Here is a 20,907-nt window from a genome sequence, read left to right on the forward strand (position 1 = left end):
TCCACATAAGCAACTGTAGTCCATAAATTTTTAATTTTGCACGTAGACTTTACAGATGCCTGAACTTCTCTACCTAAGAGATATTGCTGCTAACCTCTACATGATCTTGTGGTGTCACTGTTAAATGAACTTGACCACTTAATTCTCAACTAAATACAAAAAAGGAGGTATATATAGTGGAGCCCTACTTTGCAGTGATTTGATAAGAGACTGCTTCTATTGAAGTCAATGGCAAAACTCCCATTTCATTCAGTTCAACAGTTTTGGGCACTAGACTATATGAGTGGACAATAATTACAAGCATCTGTAAAGCATTTCCTTTTGCTAAATCTGAAAAATACAAATACATTCAGCCCTCCCAAAGAAACATCTTAGCATGCACTTATGCCAGTTTCTTAGGCTTTGTATCCAGTGAGCATCTGACATGGAGATGGGGAAAGACAACCAAATGTGGTCAACTCTCAAGCAAGAAGATATGGAGGTACTAAACAAATACATTTCTGTGATTAAGTATATGTATTTTCAATATAAACAGTAAGTAGGTTATATGGAAAGGAATGTGTTAGTAGTTAAGAGCCTTTCTTTTTTTTTTGGTACAATCATACCTGAAAGGAGAAGTAATTTTTTAGGCTGCATGCCCTAGAAAACTGCTTAAATATGGTAACAATTTCTAATGCTATTTTAAGTACATGCAGATTTAATTAAATCAAATTATCAGGGATGGGGTGTTTTGCTGGAATCAGTCAGTCTTGATTAACATCCCAATTTCTTATTTTACTTTATCATACATTTTTTCATTTCCCCTTACTTTAAATAACTCTGACCACAAATCCAAACCCCATGACTGATTCTAGAGACTGGAAGGAGAAATCTTTAAAATTTGTGACCAGTATACACACACAAGTGAAAGCTAAAAAGTAGGGCTTGGGAACAGTTACTTCTTGATTTGAAAACTTTTTCTGTTTTTGGTGAAGCTATCATGAAACATGCTCACAATATCTAAAATCCTATTTTCTTTCCCTACTTGGAAGTTGTCTCAGGCTATTTTCATGTTTTTCAGGCCAGTCCCTCTTCACCACATTAAATCTTCTATCAAACACAGGATCAGAATTATTTTTTAAAGGCTCTTTCTCCTTTAGCCAGAAAAGCCATGAGCCTAACCTGCTTTGCTAGCAGCCAGTGGGAGTTTTGCCATTGTCATCTAGGGGAAGGTTCTGGGATTTCAGGTCTCCAGTACTAACTAATCACTGTTGAGAATAATTTTTATCAGTGTGAGCCATCTCATCTATTTCCCTTACCACTGTACTCAGCGATTCACCATGATGCAAACAGCCTCATTTAAATGATTGGATTAAACAGTGTTGGCTGTGGTGCCACTCATTCTGAATCCTTTCTCACCCTTGACAATGCCTATGGCAGAAGGAACCTGTGATCTGCCCTGGCACACCTTTACTCATTTAAGTAGTTTTACTGATCTTGTAAGGAGACCAGTAGACATCAAAGGGCCCATTGACCTGAGTAACCATTCTGGGACATCTGGTAATATGAATAGGAGTTCTGGGGCATCCAATTTTAAGGCCAAGTACAAAGACCAGTGAACTAAATGGTACTATCCTCAACAACTCTCACAGACTGTGTCCCTGCTCCTGCTGTTCCAAAGGCTGGCTCTGCTTCTAGAAAAATCAACAGAAATTCTGCCACATGCTTCAAACAAGCAGGGCCAGGAACTTCATTTAAGTTATAAAGATAAATTAGTTGTGCATCTTTTTTTTTTTTTTTGATAATTTTCCTACTAGCATTTGGTATCCCTCCCTTTCCCCAGGAAGAAAATACAAAAACCCCAGGAATCTTCTGCAAATAATTTAAATCAGAAAGCCTTGATATTTTACAGAGCACTTTAGTGACAAATTTAGTGTTTAACCAATTATATTTTTTTAATCTTTTTTTTTGCAAATTGCAAACAAGTCTGTAAAAAATGCATTGTATAAAAAGTACATAAATGTATAACCCATTAGCTGTACTATGCAATCTAAATATTGTGGAATAAATTAGATAGAAAACTTAGCTATAAGCATGTATGCTGATATCTATTCAACATAGGAAAGGGCTCCTTTTCTTTCTTTCTTTCTATTTTCTTTTTTTTTTATTTTCTTTTTTATCTCTATAGATACATACAAATACAGACATGCGCCCATGCGCACATACATATGCACACGCAAAGAACACACACGCACACATGCACACACAAACAGTTTTGGCTGACAAAAAATGAAGGCCCTGATTACACTGTTTAAACATGGTTCTCGCCATGAAGGTGCTAACACACTATCCCTAGCCAGTGTGACTGGGTTATATTGTGCTATCTTTTTTCTTTTTTTTCTTTTTCTTTTTTTTTTTTTTTTTTTAACAGACTGTGCTCTCAACAAGACGGGGAGCCATGTTAGTGCTTCTTTCCAGGAGAAGCATTTAGAAGCCTGCCCCATCAGAAGGTGGCTAACTGGGGCTTGGTTTGGCAAACCTGTGAGAGTCTGAAGCTTCAGGCTCAGGGTTATCAAACTCAGTGTAAACAGGGCCTAAAGGTTTCTCCCATTCCCTCTTATCATCTCCCCCTACCCAAAGACAAATGTTGTAAGTTTAACATTCTTTTAAATATGACAGTGAAAAATTTTAAAAAAACAACTATCTACCTATGCCCTACGGGTTGGACCCTTCAGGTTAGGTGTTGACACTGAAAATTAGGTCTTACAGGTAATGCGCAAACCCATTAAAAGAGTTATCATGCTAGAGGGTGGTGGTTGAGAAAGCCAGTATCTCAGCAAAGACTGTATTCCAAACAGAAATCCAACCAGAAGTGCTATTTTCTGTATATTTGCAGGAGCAATGGTGGACAGGGCACAAGACTGCTTGCAATTTTATGTCAGCACTTTTTAAGTGTATACCAGCACTTTAGGTTTCTCTTGCACAAATACCATTTTGAACATGTAGACTCCCACTTGGCAGTAAGAAACAATCAATCTTTTAACATACTGTGCTTTGCACACAAACATTCATAGTTTTAAGAACAGTAAAATGAAGCCAGAAGTGCTTATACCTTGTGTACATACATATATACATACAGAAATATATACATATATATGTATATCCCTTGGACAAAGTTGTTTCCCTACAATGCACATTTGCTGTGCATCAGGGCCAAGTTTCGTTTTGTACATACAAAACAGTACGATTATGCTCAGATGGACCTCAGATCCAAGCACCTTGGATCCAAATCCCAGGGATTTTCTGGGCTTACTTCAAATGGCAATTTTATGTTGAGGGCACTATTTGAATTTAACTGGTTAACAGATATTCTAGCCTGAATATAATCAACCCACTGACTCTTAATTCAAACCCTAACTCATTACAGCTGAATGGTACCAACCACAAACAAGACTTTTTAGAGGCTTGCACAAATGTCTTTGGTGTATGTGTCTATTCATTTTAAGGTACAAAATAATAATAATTATTATAATAATAAAAATAGCTATTTTGTGTGCTGTAGCAGTTCTTGTATAGCTCACAATAAGTGCAGCTCTCAAACCCTCCCACACCCAACCACCCTCCCTTGCAAATATTTGTTAAATAAGGATTAGACAGGTCAGACACCATTGTAGTGCAAATAGTAAACGATTAAAAATTTTTTTTACAAAATATAGAAATGTTTGAATCCAGTAACTGGACAAACATGTTCCTTTCAAGTATCTCTCACTGAAGATTTTTTTAAAACAAGTTACTTCCATTTTAAAAAAAAGTCTCTCTGGTTTTTTTTTTCTTTCTCTCACAGGTAAACAGTTTCAAACCATCTAGGTTGCATAGTTCTAACAATGTAAGCACCTTTACAGAATGTAACTTTTATTCTTTCATTCATTTTTGTTCTGTTTTTTTCTTCATTTTTCCTTTTTCCTTTTTTCTTTTTTTTTTTTTGTAAATGTAGTGCAGAAGATGAAGGTGTATACACCTGCACACTACTGTCCCTTGATCAATGTTATGTATGTGTATGTATATCGTGTCTGTATGTATAGAGACATGTATATAAATACATAGCCATATATATACAAACACAAATGCTACACACCTACTCAGTTGCTCTCTAAATGTGGGGGGTAAGTGCCAGTGACTGTAGTGATCATACACATGGTTTTTCAATGGCATTTTGGACTTTGTCCAAATTTCTTCAGGTTAGATGAGCTGCTACCATGGCTCAAACTAAGGGAGAGAACAGAACTTCCTTCCCCTAGTAGTAACTAGTGTTTAGTGTACTATGTAACAGATAAGGAGCATACTGAAAGGAAGGGGAAATCCCCAACCCATACCACCATGCAGACCTATCTTATTCAAGCCCAGCTTCATGAAGTTTTCTTCCTTTTTTATAGCTGAAGTCTTCTCTGAGCCTCCTTAAGTCTTTTTTTTTCTTTTTCTTTTTCTCTCTCTCTCTTTTCTCTCTCTCTCTTCTGTTTTTGCTTATATTTCTGATGATTGATTCACTCAAGAAGGGTTATATCGTGTCTGGTCTTTCCTCTTCTTGGGCTTTGGATACATTTTCTTCTCAACAGGAAGGGTCTTGCTCACACCAGCATCTACGAACAGCCACACTCCTCCACAATCATATTCTGTATGTCTTTTTTAATGATGTTCTGGCCATCATCGTAGTAGAGCATGGACATAGGCCGGAGCTTGGTGGGCACACAACATGATTTGAGGTTGGCAAAGGGGCTATGGCCCCGCATGCGGTAGTGGTTGATGACGGTGGAGTGGAAAGATAATGATGAACCAGATGTGCCTGCTATGTGGCTGGGACACTCTCCTTCGCAGTAGTTGGCATGATAACCTGTAGGAGCAATGATCCAGTCACTCCATCCTATGTCCTTGAAGCTGACAAAGAACTGCTTCTTGCAGCAGATGTTGACTTTGCCATCACACTCCAGGCCTCGTCTCCGCCTCCTGTGCTGGCGGTCCTCTGAGTGCCGGGCAAGCATCATCAAGAAGGGCCGATGTGATTGCTCCTTCTCCTCTTCTCCTGTGAATTCTCCAGCTTCCTTTTCTTTCCCTTCCCCATCATCTTCCTTTTTCTTCTTCTTGCCCAGTAGCACCAGGTTGGCTCCAGTCTCTTGACACAGGTCACAGGCAATCCGCACATCCAAAGAGTTCTTGCCTTGGTCCAGGAGTCTCTGGACACTGCTGGAGACAGGGAAGATGTGCCAAGTGCTCTTACGGGTGTCCACTGCCTTCTCTGAAATCAAAATCTCACTCTTTTCACCTTTCACTCCCCCATCCTCCATATCTTCTGCTCCTTCGGAATTGCCTTTTGGCTGCCGCTGCTGTTGAAACAGGCGGATGGTGACTTTTGTCCTGCTCCGGTTGGCTTTGGAGACCTTCAGGAAGAGCCACACTTCAGCATGCTCCACTACCGATAATTCACTGCCTTCCTTGGAAATCTCAAAGTGCAACATTTTCTTGGCTGTGCCTGATTTGATAAATGGAAATAGACAGGAAGAACTTGTTAGTATGTCTGCTTGCATTCTATTAAAGAGACTCTGTTACTTTTTCCACAGGCATAAAGTGCCCTACGTTACCTATTTAGCTCTTTAAATTTTATGGTTCTTCTGTTCTAACCTGCCTTTACCCCCTCCTTAGTTTGTATTTTGTGAAAATTCTCTTTTCAGAAAAGTATGTATTTTTTTCCTGCCTGTTTTCCAGCATAATATTTTAACCAGGGCATTTTTCATACTAACAATACAGTCATTAATGTAAAGCATCTCACGGCAAATAAGCATCAGTGGCTGCTAAGAGTTCATTTGCTTAAGCTGTCTTTGTGATCACTGTTAGCTGAAAGGCAAAAGTGCTTTATGATGGAAATCCATATGTACCATATGCATAAAAATCTGCACCTAATAGCTCGTTAGGGAATGAGGTCCACTCCTGCCAATTCTTTAGCCATACTTTGGAAATTATGTGGGAAAGAGGTTTACACTTTCTCCCTCTGTAAAAAGACATCCTTCATTTGCATCTTAAAAGGAGTCGTAAATGTCAATTGTTTCAAAAACAAACACATGCTAAAATATGAACCTCAGCTTTAAGAAGTTTGCAGAGTTATATTGTAAAGAATTCAAGAATTCTTTACGGATTGCAGCAGGCAGACTTTTCATCCTGTGAGATGTTAGCTGTAGATCCTGTTCCTAATTTAACACACTGTACTTGCTGTGATTATAGTAATGGTGAATACACTGAGAAATGAGCTAAAGAACTGTATAATTATGGGGATGGTTCTCTGGCATAATTGTATCAACTTGCTGAGATGTCATGATGATGATTGTGATGGTGAGGAGGTGTTTCTCGGATACAGAGCTCATATCCCTGGCAGAAGCTGGAATGAATAATGACGGCTGTTTAATGATTTGATCACTAGAGCATGAAGAAGTTAAGAGAGAATGAATTAGTTGGGGGGTGGTGGTGATATTATTTTTTCAAGAGAGGTACTTTTCTATTCTCTTGACAAAGAAAAGAGCCCTGATGATGTCTTTTGTTCCTTCTCAGCATGGAGGCCAGGATGGACTGGGGTCACAGATTTGCAATGTACAGATATCTGGCCGTAGTGAGAAAGAAACAGTATTGATAATTATCAGTTTGTCATTAATATTGTTCTTGAGCTACCCATAGTTGTTTACCAGATTTTCTGTGCAGTAATTCTTCTTATCAGTGAGCCAGAACTTTGCACCCTAAAAACAGCAAGTGGTGATCAAAACAGAAGTACTCAGACACATACAGGAAGAATTGCCCTCATTGTAGCAAGGCTCTTCTCCTTGCTTCCTACTACAACTGAATTCACAAGTACGGGCTTCCTGACCATTTCCCTGCTCACCCATTCTCAGGTGAGACAGAAGTAGAGCAAAATCACGAGAGACATCTACCTTGTGTTCACTTGCAAATTCAAGGGTTGCTGATATCTGAAGTTTGTAGGCAGGCTGTGCTGCCCTTTGAGCTACCTGTAGCTTTTATTCTCTCTGAAGTACTGGCACTGACACATTCAGCTTTCCCTCGTGGCATTCCCAGGTCCAAGAGAGACACATTTCAGAATTACAGTGTCCAAAGGGCAGAGTGTTTTGTTTTTGTTTTCCCTCTAAGTGAGGGTGTGAAACTGTAGACTTTAACTGTCACTGAGATATGGAAACACATGGTTTGTGTTAACTGCTTCTCACAGATGGCTGATGCCAGTCTCCAGAGTGAGTTACATTTACTTCTCAGGGAGCTACGTGAACCAGCGGGACTGTGCTTTAGAAAAGGAAGTAGCTTATAAAAAAGACAGAGCAAGCTGACCAGTACCATGAGGCATGATGGAGTTACACTTTTTCTATTATTTTTTAATTGATTCATTCAATAATGACTGAATGGATAATGCTGGGTTTTTTCCATTCTGGAAATCAAATGATGTCAAATCTGCCAGCTGTGTTGGGACAGAGGTCAGGTTATAGACACTAATCTCACTCCTGACTCAGTTTCAGAGCATGAAGAGCTGTACAATGATGTTCCTCCAGTCCAAAGAAGTCTGGTCCAAAAGGCTGGTTGCCTTGTATGCGTTCTCTATGAGAAGTGATATGTCTTAGGCCTGTGAGGACCAGCCAGCCTGTGGCTTTATTCCTTCTGATTCTTTCTTCTAAAGCAAGCTTCTAACTTGTGGTTATCCCTTTTCAGTCCTGATAAATCCTTTCTGAGGGGGACCTGGGCTTCAAGGGAACCTGAAGGCAGGTGGTGTGCCAAGGATGGGTTGCTGCCAACCAAGACTCTCCATCCAACCCATTCTGCTTGCTCTCTCTACCCAACCAAACCTTGGTGGAAAAAAGGTGGGTTAGATCAAGTTGCAGAAGGTGTTCTGGCAACCAGCAGCCTCTTCCCAGCTGCTCTCTTTCCCCCAAGCTCACAGACTGGTGTGTGGAATAAGCATGTATTGCTGGGAATTACCGTACTTATTTTCTATTCTTGAGAAACCAAGCTAGGCACAGACAGCAGTTCTGAACTAGCAGGGGTCCTGTGCATGAGCAAATCAACTGTGCTGGGTGCATGAGCAGATCAGCTGTGATGGATATGGACAAAAAACCCTAATCTGGTAATCTGCTCTGGAGAAAGCAGGCAAGGTGTGCAGACGTGGCTCAACAGTGGAAGAAGCTGTATGACCCATCTAATCCAAAAAGCCAGGCAGCCCTGCATTACAGAATAACCTAATGCTGTTAAGTGATAGTGCATGGTATTTCACATTCTGCTATTTCCATGCTAGTGAGAGTTGAAAATAGTTACGAAGTGACATATCTGCAACAGCAAATATTCATATTACTTTATGCACTGGCCAGAAGCACAGTGATGCAAGCACTCTTTTTGACAAATATTACATGAAAGAAACAGGACCTCAAGAGCCCTCTTAAATAGCTTTTCAAATGCTCCTCTATGTGTGAAAGTAGAATTCGTCCTCATTACTAAAAATATTTGAACAGTATAGTAAAAGTACATGAGTGCTTTAATTTTCTTTACTTGAGGGAAGTGAGCTTGAGCAAGGTAGCCTAAGAGATGTCCTTATACAGGAATAACAGCCTCCTCGTAGGTTGTTAGCTACAATAACAGCCTCTCTGGATGTGTTTAGCTATATTTTCAGAAACAAATGGTAGATTAAGATTTTAAAGAAAAAAGATGCAGGAAGCTTATCTGGGCCTAATATTTCTGAATGAAACAAAATCCTGAAACCTGCATAGCTAATAAAAGGTTTTATAGCAATTAAAAAACACTTTCCCTTTCATAGGTCTTTTTAGAAGGAGACTGGGAATGGTGCAAGGTTGAGGATAAAAAGCATGCTTTCACATTAGGAAAAAATGAAGCTTTTCTGAATTCTCTCCACATTCACAACTAGTTTGTTACGATCACACAGCACAAATGGTATGAATCCTGCAGTTTTTAAGAGGTCACTGTTCTCAGACAAGCTCATTTTGAAATTAGAGTTTGGCCTGTGCTAAAACCAATTGAGACCCTAGGATCTGGCTTATTGTGGTTATACATTCACTTTATAACAGCATCTTTGTTTCCAAATGGTTCAGTGCTACAATAAAATAAATTCTTCAAGTGTTCTGAGACAAAAAAAAAAAAAAAAAAAAAAAAAAAAAAATCTGTATTTAGTTTTCTCCAGATATTTCTTAGGGATGTAGCAGTCTTTCCTTTTAGGTCTGAATTAATGGTCAGGATCAAAGCTTTGGAAATATATACTGTTCATCAAACTGAAGGTAAAAGGGAGATTCCTGAAATATGGGGGTGGTATCACTTTCATAATTACATTTCATTTACCCTTCTGTCCTGCCTTTACATTTGCCACAGCTGATCTGCAAGGGTCTTTTTCCATTTCTAATCATCCTGCTCCTCCTGCCTGACTACTGTGGAAAGACCCACAGCCCGACAGTGATAATACCTTCATCACTTCCATGCTCATATAAACAGCAATGTCAACAGTCTGGATTGTTATCATAGCAGAAAGCAGCTGAAAAAGGAGACAAGGGATTACTTTGGGCCCCTTTTGATTGCTTTTCCGCGTTTCCTTTTCCCAAAACTTTGGAGAGGCCACCTCTCTGCTTTACCGCTGAGCAAATTCCCTTCCAGGAGGAGGGCTGTGATGCCAAAGGAGCAGTCTAGCAGGGCGAGTGACACCAGCAAATGATGTGAGAAATGGTTAAAAATACAAGCTCTAAGAAGTAGTGCATATATGGTAAAAGGTTTAATGGAAGGAGTTACTGAATGGAAAGAAAGTGTAGCAGTATATATAGCATGGGAGTTTGCTCATATCTGGTTTTCTCTTCACTAGTGCTCGCGCACCTTTTTAGGAGAGAAACCTGAACATGCAAGCAGAGGGGAGCCTGCACAGGTACCCTCCTCTCCACCTCTGGAAGGGCTGGCCAGGGCTCATGCACAGGACTCTGCGGTCAGCACCTGCTCCCAAGCAGCACATGGGTGATGACCATGGCACAGGAGCTGGTGGAGAGACTGGCAGAACCCTTGAGGGCCCAGGCACAGGGGAACTGGAGGGACAGCCCTGCATGAGGTAGCTCATGCTGTGCTCAAGCAGGAATCTGCAGCTCCAGCGTGCTCTTCCTCTGAGGCTAAGGATCCTTCCTTCAGTATGGCTGGCTTTAACTATGCAGTTGAAGTTCCTTTATTTTCAATTTGCAGCAGGATTCAAGATCAAGCCCTGTTAGTTCAAGCTGTATATGTATACTAGGTAGGGTTGAAGCTGTACAATTGAGAGTATCTTCTTTTGAGTAAAATGCAAAGATATTAAAATTTTTTTAACCATATTAACCTGTAAAATTATTAAGGCTTTTTTTTCCATAATGAAAGTGATTATCCTTTCTGACATTATAACGTGGCTTATTCTTAATTTCTCTTAATACACAGGATTTATTTTCCTTTGAAAAATGCTCATTGTGTAAGAAGGTGCTGTCTCTTTAAATTTCTATGCTTCACCGGTGCTTAATTTTGAAACGTTTTTACATTATACTGTAAGTGAACTGTTTTTCCATACAAAGCAAGCTTTTTTTTCCTTTTTTAGTTGCTAACTTTACTACTGCCTATGTTTAGATTTGGGGGAATTTGTACTGCGTGCCAATCTGTAATTACATTCAAAAGCATCCTTCCCTTCACTTCTCATTTCCGTTCCCCAGGAGACAGAAAAAAATAGGTTACTAGAAAGGTTCCTCTAAAGAGAGTGAAGAGAAGAGCATGGTTATTGAGAGATAATTGCTCAAAATGTTTACTAATGAGTGACCACTGGAGTTAGATGAATTCTTTGCAGCGTAGAATTTATTCAGTGAATTTAGTGTTATTGTCTGGCAATTATCCCCTAGGCAGACTGATTATTACAAATGTCCTATTGCCACAATTAGACAGTGGCCATTTCTGTGAATGCATTTCAGCCTATGGATTACTGGCGAATGATTTATTCTGATTATTCATTACCCAGCATATGTGACTGTTCCTCCAGGTTGCATACTTTCATTACTGCTCCCCTACTCTTATCTCTTACAGTGGGAGGAGAAATTATGGCACAATTAACAAATACCTTATCTTTATGCTCACCTACCATTAGCTGCCAGAAAAGGGAGATTTTGTTGTAAGAGAAAAATAAACCGAAAAAGAAAATCAGGAGAAGAACTATTCCCCAAGCATTCGTGGGGGGAAGAAAGCAGCAGCGGCTTTATTTAAATACTTTTTCTTGAAAAGTTAACCCAAAGAGGCATTGACAAGGTCATTCAGAATGTGAAATAATTCAGTTCTGGCGAACCTTGACTCTTCTCTGCTATTTTGTTAGGAGGGAAGCACTTTACATCCACAGCTTTGAGTTCTTTCCAAATTGAAAGCCCTTCCCCCACATGGCTTTAAATATTTAGAAACAAAAAAGGTGTTTGTTTGGTTGAAGGTTTTTTTTTTTTCCACTTGATTTCTTCATTTACGTCTAAAATAACTCAAGCAAAGTTTAGGGTCATTTGCACCAGTAAAATATTCCAAGGTAAAAACAATACCAAGTCTTTGTCTTTTTTTGAGAGGGCAATTTTTTTGTGCATACTTGTAATAATTTGCTGTAAATTCTAAAATTAAGTGGATCAGAGGCTGCCAGTCTGTTTTCATTAAAATATTTAATTTCTGTGCATTAAGGCCCAAATCCCAAGCCCACTGAAATGAGTAACAGAACTTCCAGTTGCTTCCAGTAAACTAAGCTTCAATCCTAAATCAATGTTGCAAAGCTCTGCTGTATTAAATGAGATTGCCTTCTTACAGGCATACCTCTATATATAGATATAGATATAGATAAAAGAACTCCTCAGATGAATCACTTACATGTATGAAAGGTAGATATATCCTGCACAGAGGAAAATACATGAATGCACATTCTTATCTGCAGGAATAGTATGGGTACCGGCACAGGTATATAAGCATGTCTGCCCTGGCATACCTGTATGTAAGGACATAACTGTGCTTATACACACATACAGGCAAATACATATTCAGATATTCCCTACTGTACTTGCATACAAAACTGTGGGCCTGGCTACACACAGAGATGGACACATACAGTATTTTCCGTCTCTCAGGTATGTTTTTCTAAACTGGTTTCCACCTTCCTAGATTAATCTGTGCTTTCTCAGGTTGTTCTTTAAACCAACCTACCCCCCTGAATTCTCACATTTTCATACAATGAAACAGATTAATACAGAATGGCTTTCCTCTTCTGGAAGTAACTTGCTTTGATTTGCAAAACTTGAAATCTTTGATTTGGTATGCCAAAGGGAAAAAAAGAAAAGAACAACAAGAAAAAACAGGCTTGTTTTCTAAAAGCTGAGGAGACTGTATTTTAAAAAAAAGATGTGAACAAATCATCTCAGATGATGATTCACGGTCACATTTCTCAGTATCTTGTAAAAAAATAATATAATTTCTGGTCTCTCTATATTTCCAGCACTTCTAGCATTCCTTGGTTTATCTTTTATCCCTCTGCCTATTTCCTTCCTGCATTATTTTCCTTGCAGATTTTCACTCCAGTGAATCCCTGCCTTTTAAATAAACTAGAAGAGAGAAACCAGCCCCACTCAGAGCAGCTACAGATAAGCATAAAGATCTCTGGGATTCAGAATCCAATTAGGTAAAATAAGAGTTTGCAGGAAGGTTGCCTCGTGTGCAGCAAAAAGCCTTTGGAGTGTGCCCTCTCGTGGCCATTCTTTATTCAGCATGAATACCTGTACCCTTAAATACAATTATTTTCAAAAGACAATTGTTTACATTATTCAAAATATATAAACGATACATCCTTTGTTTTTTTCTCCTGAACTGCCAGCTTGGTTGTATAGGGTAGGTATCTTCTGGGAAAAGACATGAATATGTACATACATGTATCCATCTGCACATGCATGTAGGCATCACATGATCAAGTCAGTTCACCTTGAATTCTGTATGAAGTGGTACAAAACAGTAGAAGTGGTCTAAATATCTGGCAGATGTCTCTTTTTCTTTTTTTTTCCTGGCTTTTCTCCTGATGATAAACCTTTAGATTTCAGTATTTCCATCCCGTAATTCCTATCACCTTCTCAAGAGGCTGATGTTAGCAACCCATTTCATTGGTAGTTTAGTTGCCAGGATCAAATTCAGTTGGCAAAATCCCAGATTTGCCTAATAAGCTGTCTACATAAAATAATGAATAAGTTAGTAGCCAATCATATTTATAAGTAATGAGTATCTCTGTTATTGAACCTGTTGGATTTGCTTGTCACAAAATTATATGACCCCTCTCCTCAAAAAACTGGTTTTAAGACCTTGAAGTAACACAGAGAACTCTGGCACAGCTACCCTCACAGCAGAACTAATCAAGGTTAGTAACTTAGTTTGATATGCAAGTAGAAAGTAATTTTCATGTTTTACTTGTAAAAGTGCCAAAGAACAGTAGGGTGCATTTGTAACTTTTGCCCAATACTCACAGTCATTAGTTTTGCAGAGATCTGTCTGGATTTGTTAGCTGTGAAAACTACCTGGCAACTATTTTGCTGATTTCCTGGACATAACTACACCTGTGCTTCAGACAAGTTTACTGCATTTATTTCCCCTCTAACTGTCTGAAGTCTGTGCTTGTTTGAATTTTGGTCTATTTTAGAAAATAGCAGTCTCAAGCCAGAGCCACATGCACAGGGCACTGTTTGTTCATTCACTCCATTTCTTTGTGTGTTTGACAATATGGCTGATGAAAGATGGAAATACTAATTTTTTACAAAGGCTAGTAGTAAATGTGGCTTCTGAAAGGCATGGGGAAAGGCTGGTTTATGTCAAGCCATACCCAAAGAAACAAGAAGCCTAAAGTCTTATTTTGCTTTTTATAGACATTTATTTGATACAATATGAGATGTTTTCATTAATTTTCATTGATTTCTTATTGCCCTCTATCGAGGCAGAGTGAGTTTGACTTTAAAAGCAGGAAACCTGGCTGTGAGTGGAACATGTTTGTTCTCCTGCTTGGTGTTTAAACTTCTTCATGCTATTCCCAGTTCCCACAGAATGAGTGGAGACTGTCCCTGTGGCTATATTCTATTCCTATCTTTTTAATTCATACTTCCTATATGACACACTTGCCTTTGTTTTGGCCTCACTTTCCTTTTCACGAAAAGATCAGTTTAATATTTGACAGGCAAAACTACCAGTGCATGAGAGCACAGGATCTCAGGTAGAGTTCACTTAAGTTGTTGCAGCATTGGCACCTGTAAAATGTGGTAGATCCTCTGATGTTAGCAAGTCACCAGATATGAATGGCTGTAGATGAAGAATACGCTTAAGTTATCTGAAATTACTCCACAGAGTGGATTTATCATTTCCATTATAAGCCCAAACCAGAGCTTGGTTTCTAGGTTGCTAATTGTCCCTCCCTTGTCCCAAATCAAAGACTAGCAGGTATGGAAAAAAGGAACAGAGCAGCCCTCCCGCCTGGGCTTTCAGGATCATCTTAGTATGAAGGAAGAGAACTGCAGCAGGGAGGAGAAGGCATGAGAACACAGTGGATGCCCTTGTCCTGCAGCTCCATAGTGTAAGTCCTCTTCAAGTAATTTGTCTAGCAGCAGTAGGACAACGCTATGTAAATCATGCCGAGTGACGTGTCAGTGTTGGTTGCTGGTGGCGGGGATCCGTGGCAGGATGATTGGCCAGTGTGTGGGCAATGGCATGATTTTTGCTGCTCACATGACCCTAAGAGCCAATGGCTTCGGGAGCCGCTGTTGGAGGGTGTTGTACAGAGTAGGCATATATCAAATTCCAAATTCCTTTGTGTCAGAGCTCAGGAGAGACAATAATGTGTTTACAAATGATTGCAACTCACACAGTGAAGAGAAACCACTGTTCATGCCATATGTGTTCCACTGTGCTCAGAGCGAGCTGCTGAAAACCAGGTGGGGAATCTGACTCATAGACAGCTTAGAGGTTTCCTTGCTTTTATAAATTCATTTCTAAACTAATGTTGAGCTACCCCTGCTTCTAATGACCTCTGGCATTGACACCTTCTCCCTGCTTTCTGAAGAGGAGGGGATGGAAAAAGTGAAAAGCCTGAGCTCTCATGCTGAAAGAACTGATAGTGTGTATATTGACAAGGATTCCAAAGGGAAGGGCTCCTTGTACAGTTGGAAATCAGACAGCCAGCAGGAATGTCTGCACTTAAAAGCATGCACACTTCTTGTGCATGGCTTCCCTGCAATCAGAACGTCTGAGTCAACAGGTTTTCAGGACTGGAAACTCTGAGTGTTGTCTTAATTGTTTATACTGCTGCAGCAAACTTTTAAACAAAAATGCTTGGAGTTCCTTTGCATACTTTGCCTACCATATGCTGTACCAAACAAAACAATGACATTCTTTTAAAACCGTCTTGGCAACAGGAAAAATGCTTTGGCTAGACAGCATCATAAAAAGTTGCTGTTAGTTAGATGATAGACTTATTGCAAGTAACTGCTATTGATGCATGCATTAACATACTCATGTACACTAACAGATATATATGCAGATATATATACATTGAATTAAGATGGGTTCTGGTCCTATTCATGTAGGAACAAGATAGCAAAGTACAACTTTAGAGCTGTTTCCTATAGGCAGTTGATGTGAGTCTTAAGACTTTACTTAGTAAATATACATATATTCTGAGCTCCTACTGCCTAAGAGTTAGGGGAAAAGAACTGTGAGAGAGTTCAAAATACACCCTACCAAGGTTGCATTTTTTGGCACAAGTGTTTTTAGGAGCAGAATCTTTTTTCCAGTATGCAGAAGTCTGCATTACAAATTGGATCAGCTACAGCAACTTGTCCAGTTCTATTGAAGTCATCTGACAGTCTCTGCAACTCTTTATTGCCGAAGATGCTGTGTTAAATTAAAAAAAAAAAAAAAAGACAAAAAAAAAGAAGGAAAAAACCCAAAAAAAACCCCTCTCACTTCTAAAACTTAAAGCTGCTTCATCTGATTTTATAACTTCCGCTATAATTTTTACATGAAAGGGTTGTTTCTGAAGTAGTTTGCAGTTCACTTTCTGTCTTGATAACTCCCCAAAAGGCTACAGCCTTTTTTCTTTCACCATCAACTCTGCAATCCAGCCCTTAACTGCAAGTACTCTGGATTTGCAGGCACAGTTTGGAGGACCCTGCTGCAGCCTGACTTTATGTTCAAGATTGGTTGAGAGCTTCCTCCCTGTGTGACTGACTGTGCTTAGCAAGTGTAATCTGTAGCCAAGACTGTCAGAAAAATCAATTCCTTCAGAGTCCTACCCCCCCATCCCATTCCTCCTTCTCCCTTCCCCCAAGTCTCATCCTACAACCTTGCAGAAAACATTACTGCCGAGGAGAAGAAAATAAGTTAATTGCAGTTTTTGCACAAAGAATATTTTTCAGTTTGGGCACAAAAGATATTTTACAGTTTTGTTTTTCAAGCACTCACCTGATTCTGCAAAAGTGATGATTTCTGAGGTTTGCTCCACAACTTCATTCATTTCAGCTCTTCTTCCAACATCATCCTCTATTTCCACATAACCATCCTCTCCCACCTTTCCCACGTGGAGTTTTTTGATGGCATTTAAAAGTGCTGCCTTGGGCACTGGCTGGGTGATATTAGGTCTGTCCCTCAAGTGCAACATGTTCAGTATGTGTTTCTTTACTGCTTCCACCATCTCAGGCTGTGAGCTGGGCACATCCTTTGAGAGCGTGGCGAGGGCACATGATGGACAGTCAGTGACTGAACTGTGCCCCTCGGATCCTGGGGTTGGGGAACTCCTCACTATAATCCAGCAAAGCACCAACAGAAATCCTCTCTTCCAAAGCAAAGGCATCCTGGCAGCAAAAGTTGTTGTGATTCCCTTTTTAAAAGGCCCTGCTTTTCCTCCCCCTTCACGAACAGTTTTTTGGGGGCTGGTTTAGTTTGTTTGTTTGTTTGTTTTTCCTTCTCTTCAGCAAATTCTCTGGAACAAGAACCAAAAGTTTTCTGTGAAGTTTTGTTTGCAGGTTCCCTCTCTGAATGCAGTAAGTGCTGTAGATGTTTGTGGCTGTCAGGGAGAAGAGTTCTGACTCTGTCTCAGAGTAGGAGAGAGACACAGAGAGAGGGAGAGAGAGAGAGAGGACGGATTGGCCTAAAGTGAGTGAGTGAATGAGAGAGGGAGGGAGTTTTGTCTGTGAGTAAAGGCTATGATTAGGAAGGGGGAGGAACAGGCAGGCTGGCTTCCTTATGCTCATTGCTCCCCTAACACACACCTCTCTTCAAATATCACTACTCGTGGTTCCTTCCCTTCCCCCTTTCTAAAATATCTTCTCATTTCTGTAAATTTACTCTTTTTTTTCCCCTTTTTTTTCCCTCTCTGTTTGACCCTCCTCCCCCTCCCCCCCCCCAGCTGTCATTCCCCCCTTTTTTTCCCTTTCTTTTTGTTTTGTTTTGTTTGTTTTATTCCTTCAACAGTATCACTGGCTTAACTAAACAGAGGAAACATGAATGAATGAAAAGAGTGAAATCTCTAACGAGCACCTTGCTCTTGGTCCTGCCTGGTATTGTTAGGGATAGCAGGAGATGTTAAATAGCTTGTGAATGAGACGGGAATGAGGGCAGGGGCTCTGAATATTTTGGACAGAACATTATTTTGCCTGGAGTAGAAGAAAAAAATCTTTTCTGCTCATTTCTGAGTGCTGGGGGTTATCAACACTGGCAAGAGATCTGACAGGCACAAAATAACACTGTTGTTTGGAGGGCTCTGTAGTACATGATACACTCCCCAGCTGCAATATGCAGTCAGGCACTGAAAGCCTAAGCAGGAGCTGGTACAGCACATATATGTGACATGCTATGGTAGTGCCATGTAATATCCCTACTTCTATGCTAGTCTGTGCCTGGAAGTTCTCGGGTAGATATATTTAGGTTTGGGGTTAATCAAGCAATGCCTGAAAAATGCTTTGAAGGTGAAAAGTGTTACATGTCATCTGGCCAAATCATACTTGCTTCTGACTCAGGCAAATCCCTCATCGATGCCAATAATAATTCCGTCTGAGTGAAGGCTGAGTAAGATCTTCTACATTTGGCCCATTGTTATTAGAAGGTACTTATTACTTCATTCATTTAAATCACACAGAGCAATCATAATATTAGAATAAGACACTGGAAATCAAAAGAAATCTAAAGCACTACAAGAAGCAGGAGTTTCAACCAGTGTTGGTAGCCCCTTGTCATTTTATGTCTAGGAGGACTTTGCTCTGCAGTGAAAACGCATTCCCTGTGCCACTGCCATGGCTTCAGGTTGCCCTTACATTCTGTATCCTCTCTGTTCTGTTCCTTACCCAGCAAAGTTGAAGTTTGCAAACTCACATTTGAATTTGGTAATGGAAAAATGACAGCTGTAACTATAACTTTTGAGATTCTTCCCCTCCAGGCATTAACTTGTACAGATTTTCTTAGAGCAGCTTCTTCTTTTTTAGTGTTTACCCTCTTTCATTTAATTCCTTTCATTCTCTCTCTCATACACCTCTGTCTTCTCAGATGGGCTTACCTCCTACCCAGCAAATATTCCACTCCCAGTATATTACTGTCAACCATTGTATTTCGCTGTGGAAAGGAGTAATTTATAAATATAAGCATTGAAAGGTCTGTAATTTCCATGAGATGACTACAGGCACATGGGCTAAGAGACAGGCAAGGAATTATAGTTAGAGCAAATGAAACATACAGAAGTAATTGAACAACAAACCAAAGTCTTACAAATGTTATATATTGCAAGTCCTTTTCAATTAAGCTCTTTTATAAGTCTTTTACTGTTATAAGGCATCCACAGTACCCCCTCATCTGTGTTTTACTGACCTCAGTTGCTATACTGTTATATACTGTTACACTTACAGGTCTGTCAGCATTATAAACCCTGCAGCCATTCTTATAAACACATCTTTGTAACACAAACCTCACTATAATACATCGAATTTTCTTGGATCTTGTGAACAGCCCAAAGTCTGTTGTAATTATACGAAGTCTGAAAGTCAGCTTGAAATAGAACTAAAAGTTTAATTGGATGAAAAAATAATTTCAGATGAAAATATGCATTCATGATTAGATGTACTAACAGATGACATAATTAAAGGAGTTATATATAGTTCTAATATAGCACCTATCCCAACAGTGTCTGATGAAAAGTAAGGGATAGGCATAAATCAAAATAAAATACAGATAAGTATGTCTGGGTTATTGCTGTGGGGTATACGTTGCTTGCCATATACTACAGGTACAGTTATCGCATACAATCTCTATTACATAGGGGTACAGCATATTTTACTTGCATGCCATGATGATGACAGATTTCATGTTAAAGCATAACTTTCTAAAAACCACTGTTTTCTAAAAGCGAGTCTTCCAATACCGCTAATATATAGTTCATTTGTACTTACATGGATATACATATATGTACAAAAATACATACAGAAATGTGTTTGAATACATACAGAAATGGTGGTTCAGACTCTTTCTACAAATTACCTGAGCTGCAAAGCTCTGTATATGCATTCATTCAATATAACCCTAACAGTATGCAACAGCATGCACAGGAATTAAAAGTTTAGTTTTTAAAAGAAAAAAGCTGATTGAAAGTTTTACCTCTCTAGTCCTGACTCTTAGAAGGAGACTGCTGTATTGTGCTTTAAGAACTGCTGAAGTTCCTCTTGGTGGTATTTATAATGCGAAGCTTTATACTGTACTTCAGAGATGTGTACACTCACATATAACGTCTGTCAAAAGTAAGTGGGCCGGATCACTGTGCTGGATTGGTTAATCCTGTTACATCAGCAATTGACTGTTTTTCCTGTATGAGACATACTTCTGGTAATTATCTAATGGAAATTCCTAATTGTCTAGCATGACAAAATATCGTGGATTCAACTTGTGGTGGTGATTTCTGTATCCATTTAAAGAATAGAACTTAAAATCAGACAAAGCAAACATTATGAGTCAGGAAGACACACTCCAACTTGTTGTATTGCATAGCTAGATATAGATATTATTAGATGTAGATAACACTGATTTAGTTCAAATACAGTATTTGCCAGATACTTAATTACTATTTTGCAAATTGTTTTCTTCTTCTTACATACTTAAGGATATACCAGATAATCTTTCTGCAAATTTGGATTCTTTTCAAATTCAGGAAAATGCAGTAAGAATCCTTTTGCTTTGGGTGATTTTTTTTTTTAATTCAATCTCTGAATAAATATGTCCTTCTGTTTAAATTAGGGATCCCTTTAAAGCTCTTTAAAAAATGAATCATATTGCTCCTGTCCAAGTATCCTGGCTCCTTGACGTGCAGATTGCATCACACTATTAAAAACTGTTTAGACATCTAAAAATAAATTACAATGAATGACAGGTCACATTTTTTGCAAGTGTGGTATTAACACTCGCGGAATAAAATAAAAAGCAATTTTCATTTCAATTTACATTAATGAAAATCAGAAATAACTATGCCAATTAGGCAGTACAGAAGGAATACATAAAAGGTCAAAAGTAAATCCAAAATCCATCTCCTTTCTTAAACACATATAATAACTGGCTTTATGTGGTACCGTTTATGACAAATGGCATGATCATGCAGTCTTTACTCATTCATAACACCCACTGATTACCAGAAAATCCCCATCCTTCAGATTTTTTTTTTTGGCCTGAATCGTACTTATAATTGTATTTTTATGTCCTGTTGGTAATATGTCTTGGAATATGGCTGATCTGGATCAGAGAAGAAAGGTTTTAAACTTTCATTTTACAGTGATACCAGGGAGTCCTTATAGCAGTGTTGATCCTAACTGGTGTGTGTGCTGTATT

At 39.1% G+C, this 20,907-nt stretch overlaps 1 protein-coding gene across 1 annotated transcript; it reads right to left on the bottom strand.

Moving 5' to 3' along the window:
• Positions 1–1,764: 1,764 nt before the first annotated feature.
• On the bottom strand, positions 1,765–17,188 carry INHBA (inhibin subunit beta A). Its single transcript, XM_010398633.3, has 2 exons — positions 16,513–17,188; positions 1,765–5,503 (listed from the first exon to the last, which is right to left on the bottom strand). The coding sequence occupies exons 1-2, from the start codon at positions 16,898–16,900 to the stop codon at positions 4,617–4,619; spliced, it is 1,275 nt and encodes a 424-aa protein (XP_010396935.1). The 5' UTR covers positions 16,901–17,188; the 3' UTR covers positions 1,765–4,616.
• Between the last annotated feature and the right edge of the window lie 3,719 nt (positions 17,189–20,907).

The sequence above is a fragment of the Corvus cornix genome, chromosome 2 (genome assembly GCF_000738735.6).
Source record: "Corvus cornix cornix isolate S_Up_H32 chromosome 2, ASM73873v5, whole genome shotgun sequence".
NCBI lineage: Eukaryota > Metazoa > Chordata > Aves > Passeriformes > Corvidae > Corvus > Corvus cornix.

Coding starts and splice junctions, on each gene's coding strand:
- INHBA (XM_010398633.3), bottom strand. CDS start 16,900: ATGCCTTTGCTTTGGAAGAGAGGATTTCTGTTGGTGCTTTGCTGGATT. Junction 5,504..16,512: donor CATCACTTTTGCAGAATCAG/GTGAGTGCTTGA, acceptor TTATCAAATCAG/GCACAGCCAAGAAAATGTTG.